The 18,054-nt window shown below is 35.8% G+C and overlaps 1 protein-coding gene across 1 annotated transcript; it reads right to left on the reverse strand.

Moving 5' to 3' along the window:
* Nucleotides 1-7,718: 7,718 nt before the first annotated feature.
* Nucleotides 7,719-16,363, reverse strand: LOC149827376 (uncharacterized). Its single transcript, XM_090019322.1, has 3 exons — nt 16,262-16,363; nt 8,363-8,565; nt 7,719-8,272 (listed from the first exon to the last, which is right to left on the reverse strand). The coding sequence occupies exons 1-3, from the start codon at nt 16,361-16,363 to the stop codon at nt 8,017-8,019; spliced, it is 561 nt and encodes a 186-aa protein (XP_089875448.1). The 3' UTR covers nt 7,719-8,016.
* Between the last annotated feature and the right edge of the window lie 1,691 nt (nt 16,364-18,054).

Below are 18,054 nucleotides of genomic sequence, written 5' to 3' on the forward strand. Positions count from 1 at the left end.
ACATGTACCTGCAACAAATACACTTCAATATCCTGCTAACTACTACCATGACTAGTATGGAATCCAAACTATAAAAATAAGAGCACTTCTATTCTCATACATTCAAATCATGCTCAGCATGATCTCCAAACTCTAGTAAAACAGTCCTAGATATCTACAACTAAGTGAGTGTGTGAGCAAGAAAGTCAATAACATGTGATGTGCTTGCATCATTTACTCACCACGAGTATTTACCTGATTTGCATGCTTTTGCATTTGTATTTTTTCTTGTTTTTTTTTTCATGGCATTTTAAGCTGCATGCGATACTTAGCATTAAGCATCACGCATTTTGCTCTGCTATACACCTGCAATGACAAAGACTGTCGACCAAATTGGTGCATATAAAAGAACATGATGAAATATTTGAATCATGTAAATTTCTTGTAGATTCCTTATGTGTTGTCAATGAGTCTCGTATGCAAATCTTGTTTAATTTACCTTAAATGGATTGCCCAATGAGTATGAAAGTTTTATTATTATGATTATTATTATTACTACTCTCTTGAAAAGCTTCCAATTTTTTTTGAGATTTATGATCTTTTGCTAAATAAAAAAAAAGTGACTTCAAATGTTAAATCTGAAGTCTCCTCAACAATCAAATATGTCGGTCATTGCCTTCTTCTCTCTAAGAGGGCACAATCGTGGTGGTAGAGGAAGAGAGGTTGGTCATTCCAAAATTTTCAAAATTTTGGTGCTAAAGATAATCAAGGCTTCACAATAAAAGACAAGAATGCAATTTCTAGCATAAATGCAAATAGTTTACAACAAACTCTGTCTTAAACAACAATTAATCCACCATTGACGACCCAAAATAGGAATGTCTATTCAAGGTTTGGATTTAACTGGATTCCTATTTTACCCATTTGAACCAAAGACCCACCATTGAGGCTCCTTAGGCAGCAACATGAAACCCCATGGAGGAAATGGCTCTTCCTCGACAACGTCTCCTCCTCTCCCTTGCCAATAAAAAACCCCAGATGTGAAAGGAGGGTTTTCAATATCTCCTTTTGCTTGCTGTCTTTTGAAAAACATTGAAGAATCATGAAGAAGAGGAGGACACCCCTCTCTCTCACCCTTGATTCACCTCGTGTGTAGCTGCCTTTATCAAAGGAGTTGTCATTGAAGGGGGTGTCTCCCCTGCCGACCTGTCAAAAAAACTGGCAGGGGCTTTGGCCCCTGCCGGCCGGCCATGGTTTGCCAAAAAAGAAGAATGGCAGGCCCCTGCCGGTCGACAGAAAAGAAAGAGAAGGAGAAGCAAAATAAGTAGAAGAAGACACATGAGAAAGAGAGAGGGGTGATAGGTTACCTATAAAGGGGTCGATGAGAGGGAGAGCACTGACGTCAGGTGCAGGCGACAGGCGAGGTGAGTGAGGGTTTGACTATGTGAGTCGAGCGAGGGAGAGGGGGTCTGATTGAAGAGGGGGTGGAGAAGGAGAGGGAGGAGATATCCGGCATGCAGATGATGGTCGTCACGGTGGCGCCACAGCTCTGGCTGATTGGCAAAAGCGAAGAGGGAGGAGGTGGCACCGCAGACAGGAAATTAGCGACAGAAACATCTCAAACTCCATCGCAAATTAGCAACAGCGTAGTGACAAAAAAAATTTGTCGCTCATCCATCGTGAAGTTGCGACAAAGTTTGAGACGAAATATTTTTATCGCTAATCCATTGCTAATTAGCGAGGGATTTTGAGACAGAATTTTTTTGTCGCTAATTCTATAACTAATTTCAATTTTAGGGACGACTAGTTTTCTCTAGCTAATCCATCACAAATTGGCGATGAATTATTTTCGTCGCTAATTAACATTTTTCTTGTAGTGTAATGCCTTTTTATAGGCACAAACCCACGTATACCACTAACCCGCTAACTCACTCACACCACTAACCTTTTATTTCATAGTTACACATTCACGCACAACCTTTCACTTTTTCAAGACTTTTCAACTCTCCACTATTTCACACATGACATGTCCTCATAAAAAGGACATTTCAACAACATTAACTCGCATTACTCTCCTTTGATACAAAACTAGAGACACTAAGTAAATCTCTGAATTTGATGAACTTTGGATGTGAAAGTGCTTGGGTGAGACCATCAACTACTTGATCATTTTTAGAATAATATTTCTACACAATTATATATTCAGCAACAACATTTTGAATGGAATGATAGCATAACTCGATGTACTTGGTTTTGTCATGAAAACAATTTTTTTTGTTAGTGCTTTTGTAGACATGTTGTCACAATAATTTTTTATAGAAGAAACTTGAGATTGTTGCACATCTTCTAAAATTCTTCTCATGCATATAGCTTGACAAGCTATTGCGAAAGTTGCAATATATTCGGCTTCAAATGATGATAATGTTGTAGAAGACTGTTTATTTGAGCTCTATGATATAGCACCTGAACCAAAGACTGAAAACATACCTGCTTATGCTTTTCTTGTCTTTTATAAAACCAACCAATTAGTGTTTGTAAAACCAACTAAGTTAAAATTATAAACTGATTTATATCAGATTTCAGAGTTGCTAGATGCACGAATCTAATGAAGAGTACGCTTGGTTGCTCTAAGATGATGTTTCAAAGGATCATGTATAAATCTTGAGACCAAGCTAACAGGAAACAAGATATCTGGATGGGATAAAGTTAAATACATTAACCCACCAACAATGCTTTTGAACAATTTTGGATATACATGAGTTGTTTAATCATTTGATGATAACTTATCATTCATGTTCATTGGAGTAGAACTCTCCTTGCAATTTGACATAGTGTGCCTTTTAAGAAGATCAAGTGCATATTTCTCTTGAAAGATAAAAATATCAATTGTTTGATGAATTTGAAGTCCAAGAAAGTAATGCAAGAGCCCCAAACCAGTCATGTCAAAGTTTTGCATCATACCGTTCTTAATTTTTTCAATGAGAAGATTTGAAGAACCAATATATATAATATTGTTTGCATAAACATAAACAATGAGAACATCATTACCTTTCACTTTGACATATAATGTAGGCTCATTTTCACTTTGATGAAAATCATTTTGTTGAAAGTATGAATCAAGTCTCTTATATCATGCTCTTGGTGCTTGCTTAAAACCATAGAGTGCTTTCTTCAACTTGTAAACTTTTTTCACTTTTTCATCAATAACAAATCCCTCTAGTTGCTCGACATACAAATCTTCTTCTAAAAACCCATTTAAAAAGCTAATTTGATATCAAATTGAAAAACTTTTCATTTTATCTGAGTTGTTAATGTTAATACAAGTCTAATGGATTCAATTCGAGCAACAAGAGAGAAAGTTTCAAAGAAATCTATACCAGTTTTTGTGTATACCCCTTTATAATTAATCTTGCTTTGTATTTGTTCACACTTCCATCAGAGTTGCACTTCATCTTGTTGACTCACTTCACACCTATTATATATTTTTTAGGTGGTAAGCCAACACGCTCCTATGTGTTATTCTTCTAAATGACTGTAGTTTCTTCTCTCATATATTCATTTTCTTTTTCTTTTCCACATGCTTCTTCATAACTGGTAGGCTTTGCATCCATAAAAGCAAAATTGTATGATTCATAAATTTTATGCAAGGATTATACCTTCTGTGGAGGAGTGTTGTTGTCAGGGTCATTCAAATCACTAGATGATGTTCTCGAAGAGGAAGAAGATGAAAACTCATGGAATGACATTCTCATTTGATGGAGTCGACTTAAGTTCATCCTCAAAAAATGTTAAATATTGATATGATTCTCCGTTCCAATCCCAACAACTATTTTCATCAAAAGCATCTCTTCAAATAATCAACCTTTTAGTAGTAGGATTAAACAACCCATAACCCTTTGTTTCATCATTGTACCTAACAAATATGCATTTTCACTTTTTTTATCCATTTTGGCAAGACAATCAGAATGAATCAAAGCATAAGCAACAAAACAAAAGATTCTTAAAAAGCTTACATCAGGTTTCTGTTTCCTCCATGCTTCATATGGAGTCTTGTTATGCACTGCCTTAGTTTGTGATATGTTTAAAAGATGAACTGATGTCGTCACTGCTTTAGCCCAAAAATTATTTGAGTGCCCCTTTTCACTTAGCATACTTTGAGCCATTTTTAAAATTATTCAATTTTTTTGCTCGGAAACACCATTTTGTTTCGGTGTATTTTCATATAGTCAATCGCTTGCAAATGCTATTTTGCTTGCAAAAAGAACCAAATCCATCAGATAAAAATTTTCTTCCTCTATCAGTCCGAAGAGTTTTTATAACATGCCCACTTTCTTTTTCAATAAGATATTTAAATTCTTGATTTTTTTTTAAATGTCTTTGACTTTTGAACAAGAAAGAACTCTCAAATCATACAAGAAAAATCATCAGTAAATAATAAAAATTATTTATTCTTGTTCAAAGATGGAGTTTGTACCAGTCCACATATATCAGTATGAATTAGTTCAATAGACTTTTTGACTCTCCAAGCTCTTTCAATAGAAAATGACCGTTTATGTTGCTTACCATAAACACAACCTTCACACGCATTATCAATATAAACAATAGATGGCAAACTACGTAGCGACTATTTTTTACTTAACAACTTCAAACCATTGAAGTGCAAATGATCATAACGTAAATGCCATAGCCAAGAGTTATTCTTTATATTAGCAGCAAAAGAACACTAATAAAGATAAGAGATATCAAGAGAGAACATCTTGTTGTCAGCCATGTGAATCTTAATATATAGAACATTAGATTTTCTACTTCTAATTTTGCACATATTATCATGAAATATTATTGAATAACCCTTTTGAATTAATTGACCCACACTAAACAAGTTATGAGCTAAGCCAAGAATATAATAGATGTCACAAATTTTTTTTTCACCACCTGATTTAGTCTTAACTATGATGGTATCTTTGCCTTCAATTTTTATATGCTTGTCATTTTTTTTCAAGCTTAATTGATTCATCCATGTGGCAAAACAAATCCCTTTTGCTTCTTATGTAGTTACTAAATTTACTATCTAGAAACCGCACATCACTAGTAATTTTATTTGAATTTAAGCAAGTGAGAAATAAATTACCTTTTTCTTACTTTTCTTTGACAATGTTTGTTTTTTTTATTTACTTCATCCCAACAGTATGGATTAATATGACCCATTTTTACAAAATATATAATGTTTTCCCTTGTGATTTTGTTTTTTATCTACTTTCTCACCACTTTTCTATTTCTGATGGGTGGTGTAGAATCTTCCTCATCTTTGACTACAACCACGATAGCTGGCTCTTCCTCTGCCTTTTCCTGCATACATTTGATCAGAGAATTTTTTATCAATTTTTTCTTTATCAAAAATCTTCACCTTTGACTAAAATGCATGCTCAGTGTTCTTATCAATTGATCTGTTCATTTTTATTTCACGAGCCATCAAAGAACCTATTAGTTCATTAAGAGAGTAAGTTGACAAGTTTTTAGATTCCTCGATAGCAATGACAATATGATAAAATTTTGAAGGTAAACTCCTTAGAACTTTTTCTACAATCTTTTAACCGGTAATGTTTTATCCAAAAGATCATTTTTTGATTATTAATAATAGAAATTCTAGAGAAGAAAACATATATAGACTCCCTATCTTTCATAAATAGTGTCTTAAATTTTCTACTTTGAGTTTGGAGTTTCACAGTGGTTACCTTTTTGTCACCATGAAATTGTTGCCTTAATATGTCCCATGCTTCTTTTGTTTTTGTGGCATTTGCAATTCAAGAAAAAATAGAATATGTAACTGTTTATTGCAATATAAGTAAAGCCTTGAAGTTACTTTTTCAAATCGCATTTGTCAGTTTCTTCCCTGCTTTATGACTGTCTGTTCCTAGAGAACCAATCTCTACTAGATCCCAAATTTCTTGTGAGATGAAGAATGCTCAAATTTTTATAATCTAAAATTCATAATTTTTATCACTAAAAAATAAGAACCAGAGATTGTGAGAGGTTGAGTGTGTTCATACCATTCCACATCATGAATCACAAAAATGATTACCTCTATGCACCGCTTCAAGATCTTTTGCTTTAGCTACAACCTTCACCACCACATTGTTATGCCCAATTTCATCAATTAAGCTCTGATACCAAAAGTATTAGAAGAAGCAGAAGAACACAAACTCTACCACACACACATAAAAAGAAACACTAAAAATATCTCAATACATTATCAAAGGAGCACAAGAAAATAACATAAAGCAGAGAACACAACACTCAAAATCAAAGACAAACACCCTCAAACACAAATCTAATGCCTTTTTATAGGCACACCTATACCACTAACTCACTCACACCACTAACCTTTTATTTCATTGGTACACATTCAAACACAAACTTTGATTAAAAAAAAGAATTTCAACTCCGCACTATTTCACACACTACCTGTCCTCATAAAAAGTACGTTTCAACAACATTAAGTCTCATACGTCAAGACTCCATTTGGGAGCCTACATTGAGAGCGGTGACGAGGATTTACAGAGTCCTTTTTTTATGATGAGAAACCCTCACCAACAACCATGCCACTTAATGGGCCCGTCCCTCCACGAGGTAATGCCCCGGTGGGGTCACCGACACCCAAGCCCTTACGGATGATTGTTAGAAGAATGAGAACAGAAATGTAACATCAATTTGAAACAGACTTGAGCCATGTGTCCCCGTTGCTTACCTTTTTCGTAAATTTGATATTTATGTTTAGCCCTTTAGTGCATAATATTGGCTAGGACTATTTTAGCACTTCTAGTAATATTTTATACAAGCAATTTGTAGTTGGTTCAATCATGTGCTGGCGTAGGAGTGGCACTGGTTTTTTTTTGTTTTGATTTGGGATTCTTATTTTGGTTGGATCTTCATCTTGGAGACAGGAATTTTGGTTGATTTAATAATTAAGATACCATGCTTGGTGGTTTATTGGGTGGTAGGGCTCCTATGTTTGGATTTTAGTTGGGCAAAAAAGCTAAAGGGCCTGCTCATAAAAGGAAAGTTTGAATGCAACTTTGATTGTGAGCCACCACTCCAAGGCTGGATTGGCCAAGTTGCATTCAAACTTTCCTTTTATGAACAGGCCCTTTAGCTTTTTTGCCCAACTAAAATCCAAACATAGAAGCCCTACCACCCAATAAACCACCAAGCATGGTATCTTAATTATTAGTAGGAAGTTCAATCCTTGTAGGTCACTCATCGAAAGAAAAAAACTTTGTAGGTCAAACCATCAAAAGGAGACAATATTATCTGGTTCAATACATTCTGTGGTCAGCAAAATCACATTTTCCTCAACTTCACAATCCAGTGCTGAGCCACAAATATCTCTGCAAGTATGGCGCCATAACATTTCACTTCATGCAGCCCAACAACATGATCGAGTTCGCTCTTCTCAAAAGTTGGGATGACTACTTTGTAAGTTCCTATGCCAAGTAACAAAATCACATTTTCAAGACAATGCATTTTCATCATCGGTTTCTATATAGAGAAGATTGCTAAACATTTGTTAGTATCATGAACTGTAAAAACAGTGGCCCAACCAAGGATGGGTGTTCTAAGGTCAAGATGAACAATAAGTAAACTGGGCAAAGTTTCATAAGCTATAGAAATGGCACCAACAGAAAATTTGTCCCATCAAGATAATCATCAGTGCAACTGGCCTCAGTTTAGACAGATTATGGGATAGAAAATTCTTTGGGTTCTTACGTATCTTCTGCACATCCTCTAGTACAAACTTTTGAAGGAATTTAAATTGCATTACAGTTTTCCTTTTACAAGATTATGGTTGATAAAGAAGACGGTATGATAATGATTGGAGGTATACTTTTAAACATGAGCTTCTAACTAAGCTTTTAAACATGGCTACGTAGTGTTCTCATATATCTCAAAATCCCAAACATCTCCATTTTCAACTTCCACAGACTATTTAAAGAGGGAAATCACATCAAGTAAAAATTTTTGACAGATAAGCTGAATTCCTCAGGCATGGCGACCAGTCATTCCTACAGACTGCTTTGCATGAGTGGTTTGACGAGCAGATTTGGTGAAGTTCATGTAGTAGAAAACATTGAGAATCATTGTGAATACCACAAATGCAGCACCTGCAGCAAAGACTCCCTTGCGCAGAGATTCACAAGACCAATCATCAGCATTGATCACATGTCTGTATTTAGTATGATAAGCATTCTTCGTTGCAGCAGCAATAAGACATGCTTCTGCAATCAAGAAAGTCAACCTGCAAGAGACATGGATCAATCTACACAGTTGCACACAAAATCAGGGATACTCACAGGCATCTCCATATTGATCAAAGGAAAAGCTTTACCAAGAAGATACAAAATATATGATAGCAAAAGCACGGCTTCCTCCAGGGGTTAATGGCCTCCCAAAACACATGCACTTCGTGATGCCCATAAGCACTGATTGACTTGAGAGAAGAAACAAAAAAGAGCCTACTCCGTAACCAGTGGCAATATCTGAGTTGTAAACACAGTATGTAGCATTGTATTCATCTTTCTCAATTCTACCCTGCATATGATAATGAAAAAGATGAAAAGGTTGATATGTAAAGACGTTGATTGATGAAATGCTGTGTGTGTGTGTGTGTGTGTGTGTGTGTGTGTGAGAGAGAGAGAGAGAGAGAGAGAGAGAGAGAGAGAGAGAATGATCCTGAATATTCTTATCCAGCTAGTTCAAGGGTTTGATACTCGCATGGAAATATTGGCTACACATTTTTTTTTTGCCTTATCATGCTTGGAAAAAGCACCCAACTTGTTTTCATTAGAAAATTGTAAGACTACTAGAAATATTCAACCATGGTACCTGCTTTTCCATTATGTATGGTCCCAAGTCCCAACTACCTTACAGCATCTAAATAGTACTCATATGAATGGACAAGGTTGCTTCAGAACCCAAACCAAAGATAGCGAAAAAACATATAAGCAGATTAGTAAACAGTGATTTTCATGGCTGTTTGGGATGAATATTCATGACCAGTATTTCAAAGGAATCTTTATCCCTGAATTGGAATTCTTGATTATGTCCTTCAATTGCATGATGTGATTTACAGAAATTGTCCACTAAAGGTTCAATACCAACCAACCAGCAGCAAGATGATGTGATGGCCATCCCCCCCTATGCCGCTGCAAATTTCACACACCAAATGCAACGTGAAAATAGAAAAAGAAAAAAAAGCAAGAATTTCATTTAGGGGCCAACCTTTTGCCCCTAATTCCAAATATGGGCCACACGTTTCTGAAATTCCAAATATGGATCAAACTTTTCCTGAAAACTGTCAAACAGGGACCTCATGTCAACATCCATCATATTGGAAAACGTGAGTCCTTTTTGGTTCCTTCTGTTGTCCCTTGAAGATTAAAAAGTACTCATTCATCCTCAGAAAAGAAAAAGTAAACAGTTTGAACTCTTAATGATGAAGGTCATTATTGTAATTTGACTTATGATTTAACCAAAATTAAAAGACAACAATAAATGCAGGCCCTTGTTTGATAGTTTTAAGGAAAAGTTTGGCCCATATTTGGAATTTCAGAACGTGTGGCACATATTTGGGATTAGGGGCAAAAGGTTAGACCCTAAATAGAATTTTCCCAAAACAAAACCAATAAATTTTTGGCCAACCAAAAAAACCATTAAAACACCATTTGTGTCCTGCATTAACAGTTAACCAGAGCTAAAATTTTAAGACATGAATCCTCCACATGCATATATGATGCCTATTAGGAATATATACACTAAAACTCTGACATTGATCGTGGTTAAGAGCTGATATTAGTCCTCCAATAATGTATTCATCAAAGGATGGCTTATTCTGTAAAGACAAACTTTCTATAGGACTTAGATGGGAAGTGTTTTTCTTTTATACTGATAAGAGGAAACTAGTGTTATTAAGAGGACTGCCTCAAGGTATGAGGCATTCACATCAAGGCAACGTGCAAGGCCCATGAAGCATTTGCATCATGGATGTAGCCATACACCTTGCATCAAGGCTGCACGAACCTCACTTGAAATAGGTCAATGGAGGGACACATTATATTTGATCTTTAATTCTTGCAAAAAATGAAACCTTGTCATCCTTGTCTCTTTTCTTTTTCAACTTAATCTCATTTCTCCTTCCTGTCACTCTGATTTTTGGCAGGAAACCAAGGAGTGGCCAAGACCCAGTGTTAACTGTCAAGTATATTGGAGAAGAATAAGGATTAGGGTAGTAGAAGAGGAACCGAAGGCAGAGAACAAGCCTCCCGACCTGCTGTAGCAGGATGCAGCAAACTAGTAAAGGAATTAAAAATGACTCTTGGTTTAACTTGACTAACATCTAACACAAGTTAGGCCAAGGTAACCTAAAGTTGATGGGTACAAAATGCATCAAAACAGGGATGGACTTGGTTGGACAAGACATTGATAATGTCTATTAGGAGGCTATGACTCGTATATTCCCACGTTCATCTATGTTAATGTCCAATAGTGTTAAAAAGCAACAGAATGGCTAAGTTACATGTCCCTTTGAATCAGGATACTGTTCATTATGTTGATAGTTCTCTGCCTACTTTTTCATCAAGTTCATTTCTTTTGCTGATTCCCATGATTTTAAGAAGACAATTGGCTACTGAAGAGAAGCAATACAAAAGATTTCAGCACAGGTAAATCATGCAGACATCATATTTTCACTATTAATGCAAATAACAGTTGTTTTCAGATGGAAGAATTTTGCAACAGATGATGCATACCAAAATTATGTAGTAGCTTTAGGATTAAAAAAATCCGCAACTAATATATATATATATATATATATATATATATATATATATATATATATATATATATATATAATAATGCAAATAACAGTTGTTTTCAGATGGAAGAATTTTGCAACAGATGATGCATACCAAAATTATGTAGTAGCTTTAGGATTAAAAAAATCTGCAACTAATATATATATATATATATATATATCTGATGCAAGAATGTGTGAATAGATTATTAGATCCCATCACAAGGAATAGAAAAATTCCACAGAAGTAACAGATGACATAATGAAAGCTGAAGAGAAGGTTCATTGCTGCTCAAGTTATGAACAAAGATCATTATTCTTGTTAAACATCTAGTATTTTTCTTAGTTATGTATTTGAAGGCAGCATGTATGAAATTAGTCAATCATTTAGAATAAGGTTGTAAGTATCGTATCGTTACCCGTATCGGTCGGGCCCAAAGTAACACCATATCGTATCGTATCATAAGCATATCAGAATTTTTTAATAAAAAAATTTCAAAAAATCAAGAAAAATTAGCAAAAATTCTAAAAAAATCATATCACATGAAACAATGATGAATTGCACAAAATACAACCATAAAAATCACATATGAAGCATTTATGTCTCCATGAGCTGCTATGAATGGCATGCATATCTCATAAGAAAAATATAAATTGTGAAATAAAAAACAACACTAAGCTAACAAGTCATAAGATCTATAACAGTGCATGTTTACATAAACAAAAACAAATCCCCAAGTGTTTTTCAATACTTAAAAATTTTACATAACCAATTTTTTTTAAGTTAAAAAAAATGAAGACTTCTTCTTGCAAGAATTCTTTAGGAGTGAACACAAACTCACCTTAAGGAGTCTTCTTATATATTTCAAAAAAAAAAAACACAAATTGAGTGCAACATAAAATGCACTAATTGTGTATCGTAAGATACACCCTATATCGGGATGTATAGTACGATACAGGGGGTGTATCGTACCCATATCTTGATACGGGTGTGCAAGGTAACGATACTTACAACACTGATTTAGACCATCTTAAACAGAATCTATGGAATATCTTCCTAACATGGCAAACAAGTGGTTATACAAAAAATCTCTAACCTGCTAGAAACAAAAAACAAGTATGAAAGCCAATCACTTAAGTCACTCCAAACATTTTCTCACTGGTGCTTAATGCATCCCATATAGAAGTTAACAATGAAGGATTGAAGCATGTGTTCACATCCAGGTTGCATGTAGATAGGAACACAAAGCATTTTCCACTTCAAGGGCCTGCTTCTACACCATTCATAAGGTAGCAGTGTCTTCACAAAGGGCACAAGTAGAAAGTATAATGCAAAACCAGTTCAAACCCATACTACATGGTATGAATCTAAAGCTCTTCTTTGCATCATTCTGTTGTAAACAAATCCATTTAAAATAGTCCATCACATCAAAAGAACCTGATGTTCTGCAATAATATTTGGAATGGTGGTTTCATTGGAGGAACCATCAATTAACTTTTATGCTTAATATGCTACACACGTCGTACGAAGCATTTGCAGGTCCTTGGCAATTTTATTTACCAAGTATTGAGAACATTATTTCACTGTCATATTAGCAAGGCAATTAAGCAAGCTCTTCAATGTCATTGTTCAAGGAGATAAGTTGTTTAAGCATATGAAACAGCACACATGTTTCAGAAAAAAAAAATACATAAAAAATCAGTAGCATGGATAATTCAAGTTATGAAGATTTGGAAAGCCAAAATCTGTTTTAGGTTTTTAGAATACAAAAATGTGCAGATCCATTCAAAGAAAATAGGAAACTAACTAAATTAAAGAACTTTATCCTTGAGGTAGGCAACAGGCATGAAAAAGGCAACATATCATAATGACACACTGCTGGAGCATATTAGACAAAATATTCTACTAAACGGCCCAGACACCAAGAGGGTTTTTAAAAGAGTAATATTAGGAGAAAATGCACATCAAAACAGCTGATGCAAATGGTTGTAGATCAATTTCGGGGAAATGGTATTAGTCTATAGATCCAGAATTGTCAACTGTAAAAAGAATGGGAAACAACAACTACGCCTTCATCCCAAAACAATTGGGGTCGGCGATATGAACCAACAAAGAAAATCATTCTGGGTCTTCCACATGAATCCTTCTCCTCCAATCATTTCTATCCAATGCCATGTCCTCGGTGAGGTTCAAAGCATTCATATCCTTTCCTATCATCTCCATCCAAGTCTTCCTAGGCCTACCCCGACCTCTTTTAACTAATATATTTTCCCATTTCTCCATCCTTCTAACTGGAGCATCATTAGGCCTTCGCCGAATATGTCCAAACCACCGTAAACAATTCTCTCTCATCTTATTTTCAATGGGTGCAACGCTTACCTTCTTATGTATCTCCTCGTTCCGAATCATATCTTTTATTGTATTTCCACACATCCATCTAAGCATACGCATCTCAGCTACACTCATTTTTTGAATATGATGTCTCTTGGCAGCCCAACATTCCGTACCATATAGTAAAGTGGGCCTAATAGTCGTCCTATAAAACTTTTCCTTCAACCGCAATGGCATTCTACGATCGCACAACACTCCAATTGCACTTTTCCATTTCATCCACCCAACCTTTATCCTATGATTTACATCTCCATCAATTTCTCCATACTTTTGAATGATAGATCCCAAATATTTGAAACAATCATCCACTGGTATTTCTTGCTTACCAAGCTTCACTACACTCCCATCACTACTTCGTTGCTTACTAAACCGACATTCCATATATTTTGTTTTACTCTTACTCAACTTAAAACCTCTTGCTTCCAATGTCTGTCTCCATAATTCTAACTTAGCATTAACCTCAGCTCTAGACTCATCAATCAAAACAATATCATCAGCAAACAACATACACCATGACACATTTTCTTGAATTGATCTCGTAAGCTCATCCATCACTATAGCAAATAAGAAAGGGCTTAAAGCAGATCCTTGATGTAACCCAACCGTTATAGGAAAATTGGTTGTCATCCCTCCACAAGTGCGAACATTGGTTATTACTCCTTCATACATATCCTTAATTATACTAATGTACTTGAGAGAAACACCTTTCTTCATCATTGTCCACCAGAGGACATCCCTAGGTACTCTATCGTATGCCTTCTCCAAATCAATAAAAACCATATGCAAATCTTTGTTCCTCTCTCTATTTCTCTCAATAAGTTGTCTAAGAAGATGTATAGCTTCCATAGTTGATCTTTCAGGCATAAAAATAAATTGATTCTCTGATATCATGACAACCTTCCTCAACCTAGACTCAATCACCCTCTCCCAAAGTTTCATAGTATGACTCATGAGTTATATACCACGATAGTTTGTGCAATCTTGTATATCACCCTTATTCTTATATAAAGGCACCAAAGTACTCTTCCTTCACTCATTAGGCATCTTATTTGTCTGTCAAATCTTGTTAAAAAGATTTGTCAACCATTCTAAACCTTTCTCTCCCAAGCATTTTCAAGCCTCGATAGGTATACCATCTGAGCCAACTGCCCTTCTTGATTTCATTTTCTTCAAAGCCTCTGCAATTTCTTTCTTTTGAATCTTGTGCATGAAGTCATGATTCATCTCATGAAAAGGAATGGACAAGTCTCCAAGATCCTGAGCATAACTTTCATTAAATAGCTTATCAAAATAATCTTTTCATCTCTCCTTAATCTCCTCATCTTTGACTAAAACCCTTTGTGTTTCATCTTTGATACATCTAACGATAACCAAATCCCTCGATTTCCTATCTCTCATCTTTGCAAGCCTATAAATATCCTTCTTACCCTCTTTGGTATCCAACTTGTCATAAACCTCCTTATATACCTTATCCCTCGCGTTTCGAACTACTTTTTTAGCTTCCTTCTTTGCTATCATATACTTCTCCAAATTATCATTATCACGACTCTTAGATTTCTATAACACTTTCTTTTAACCTTAATAGCTAATTTGACATCCTCGTTCCACCATGATGTATCCTTACCTAACAGTGCATCGCCTTAAGACTCACCCAATACCTCCTTAGCCACCTTTCTCATGCCACCCGCTATCTTATTCCACATTAATTATGAATCCTCCTCGAGACACCAATCAACTTCCTTAACTACCTTCTCTACAAACATTTTTTGTTTAGCTCCTTTCAGTGCCCACCACTTAATTCTAGGGTCTATCCTATGTCTATCCCTTTTGCAACATTGTCTAATTCTAAGATCTAAAATTAAGACTCTATGTTGTGTAGCTACACTTTCTCCTGGTATAACCTTACAATCGATGCAACAACCCCTATCTCTCTTTCTAAGTAGGAAAAAATCTATCTGACTCGTATTAACCCTACTTTTAAACGTTACTAGGTGAGACTCCCTCTTCCTAAAACAAGTGTTTGCTAAGATCATATCATAGGACAAACCAAAATCTAAAATCCTTTCTCCACTTTCGTTTCTTTCTCCTATACCATAGCCTCCATGGATACTCTCAAATCCATCCCTACTAATGCCTACATGTCCATTAAGGTCACCGCCGATGAAAAGTTTTTCTCCATAAGGTGTCCATTGTAATACTCCATCTAAATCTTCCCAAAATTAACACTTAATGGAATCATCTAAACCTACTTGAGGTGCATAAACACTAATAATATTAATAATATCCGTACATAATACTAATTTAATAAGTAAAATCCTATCACCCTTCCTACGGACCTCAACTACATTATCTATAAACTCACGACTCATAACAATCCCTACTCCATTCCTATTTCTATTAAGAAAAAAAATTGATACAATGCACAGAGAATAAGGAAGGAGTCTAGTGATCATAATGCCTTTATGAGAAGGAAACATGCATAATGAAAGGAAGAACAAAAAGAAAAACCACAAAGAGGTAAGATCACCCATATTCTCAAAAGAGTTCTATTGTCAGCAAAATTAAAACAGAAAGTGCAATAAATAAGCTCAAAACTCAAATCCCCACCACCAAATAAGCTCCTCTCCACTAACTTGTATTGTAGTAGGCCTCGAAGAATGCATAGAATGTGCACATGTTCGCACAGAATCAAGCTTCAATCGTATTTATTGAGTACATTCAAGACCACACATCAGAAACAACATCCATCTCCATTCACACAGAGCAGTAATGTAAAGTAAGAAACCCATGCAACCTTCTTCTTTTAGGAACACAGGCGTGCAGAGATTTTTCTAGTCTTCGAGATCAGGCTGAGTATAAAACAGAGAAGCAGATACTGATTTACAAACACCATTTTCCATTTTATGATCGATGAGGAAAAACTGAAAACAGACATCAAACCAACCTCCGAAACAACCAAAAGACTCCTAACAGCAGGATATGATGCACAAGCAAATCATGAAATGCAGCTCTATGCATCCCTATAAGAGAGAGAGAGGTCTTACGACGCTGCGTCTCCTCTCAGCAGCAACGGCGAAGCCGAAAGCAAAGAGGCTGAGTATGACGACGAGGATCACCACCAGGATGGACGCTTTCCCTTCAGCCATATCTCTCTCTCTCTCTCTCTCTCTCTCTCTCTCTCTCTCTCTCTCTTTTATAGCAGGAGACAAGAGAGCGAAAAGAGTCAACATAAGCGAAGCAAAAAGCAGAGACCGCGCTTTGTTGCTTGCGGAATGTGCTGATTGTTGGTGGTGGCACCCCCGTTTTCGGGGCTTTCTCGGCAAAAGAAAATCCGGGGATAAATAAAAAAATATTTTTTTCGGAAATCTGGAAAATCTCGGAATTTAAATTTTAAAACTATATAATAAAATATATAAAAATATAAGAAAAACATTGAAGATATAAATATATATACAACAACAACTACGCCTTCATCCCAAAACAATTGGGGTCAGCGATATGAACCAAAAAAGAAATTCATTTTGGGTCTTCCACATGAATCCTTTTCCTCCAATCATTTCTATCCAACGCCATGTCCTCGGTGAGGTTCAAAGCATTCATATCCTTTCCTATCATCTCCATCCAAGTCTTCCTAGGCCTACCCCTACCTCTTTTAACTAATATATTTTCCCATTTCTCCAACCTTCTAACTGGAGCATCATTAGGCCTTCGCCGAATATGTCCAAACCACCGTAAACGATTCTCTCGCATCTTATTTTCAATGGGTGCAACACCTACCTTCTTACGTATCTCTTCGTTCCGAATCTTATCTTTTATTGTATTTCCACACATCCATCTAAGCATCCGCATCTCAGCTACACTCATTTTTTGAATATGATGTCTCTTGGCAGCCCAACATTCCGTACCATATAGTAAAGCGGGTCTAATAGTCGTCCTATAAAACTTTCCCTTCAACCGCAATGGCATTCTACGATCGCACAACACTCCAGTAGCACTTTTCCATTTCATCCACCCAACCTTTATCCTATGATTTACATCTCCATCAATTTCTCCATACTTTTGAATGATGGATCCCAAATATTTGAAATAATCATTCACCGGTATATCTTGCTCACCAAGCTTCACTACACTCCCATCACTACTTCGTTGCTTACTAAACCGACATTCCATATATTCAGTCTTACTCTTACTCAACTTAAAACCTCTAGCTTCCAATGTCTGTCTCCATAATTCTAACTTAGCATTAACCCCAGCTCTAGACTCATCAATCAAAACAATATCATCAGCAAACAACATACACCACGGTACATTTTCTTGAATTGATCTCGTAAGCTCATCCATCACTATCGCAAATAGGAAAGGGCTTAAAGCAGATCCTTGATGTAACCCAACCGTTATCGGGAAATTGGTTGTCACCCCTCCACAAGTGCGGACATTGGTTACTACTCCTTCATACATATCTTTAATTATACTAATGTACTTGAGAGAAACACCTTTCTTCATCATTGTCCACCAGAGAACGTCCCTAGGTACTCTATCGTATGCCTTCTCTAAATCAATAAAAACCATATGCAAATCTTTGTTCCTCTCTCTATATCTTTCAATAAGTTGTCTAAGAAGATGTATAGCTTTCATAGTTGATCTTCCAGGCATAAAACCAAATTGATTCTCCGATATCATGACAACCTTCCTCAACCTAGACTCAATCACCCTCTCCCAAAGTTTCATAGTATGACTTATGAGTTTTATACCACGATAGTTTGTGCAATCTTGTATATCACCCTTATTCTTATATAAAGGCACCAAAGTACTCTTCCTCCACTCATTAGGCATCTTA

This window comes from Nuphar pumila, chromosome 10, assembly GCF_984573655.1.
Source record: "Nuphar pumila chromosome 10, dmNupPumi1.hap1.1, whole genome shotgun sequence".
NCBI classification, from domain to species: Eukaryota; Viridiplantae; Streptophyta; class Magnoliopsida; order Nymphaeales; family Nymphaeaceae; genus Nuphar; species Nuphar pumila.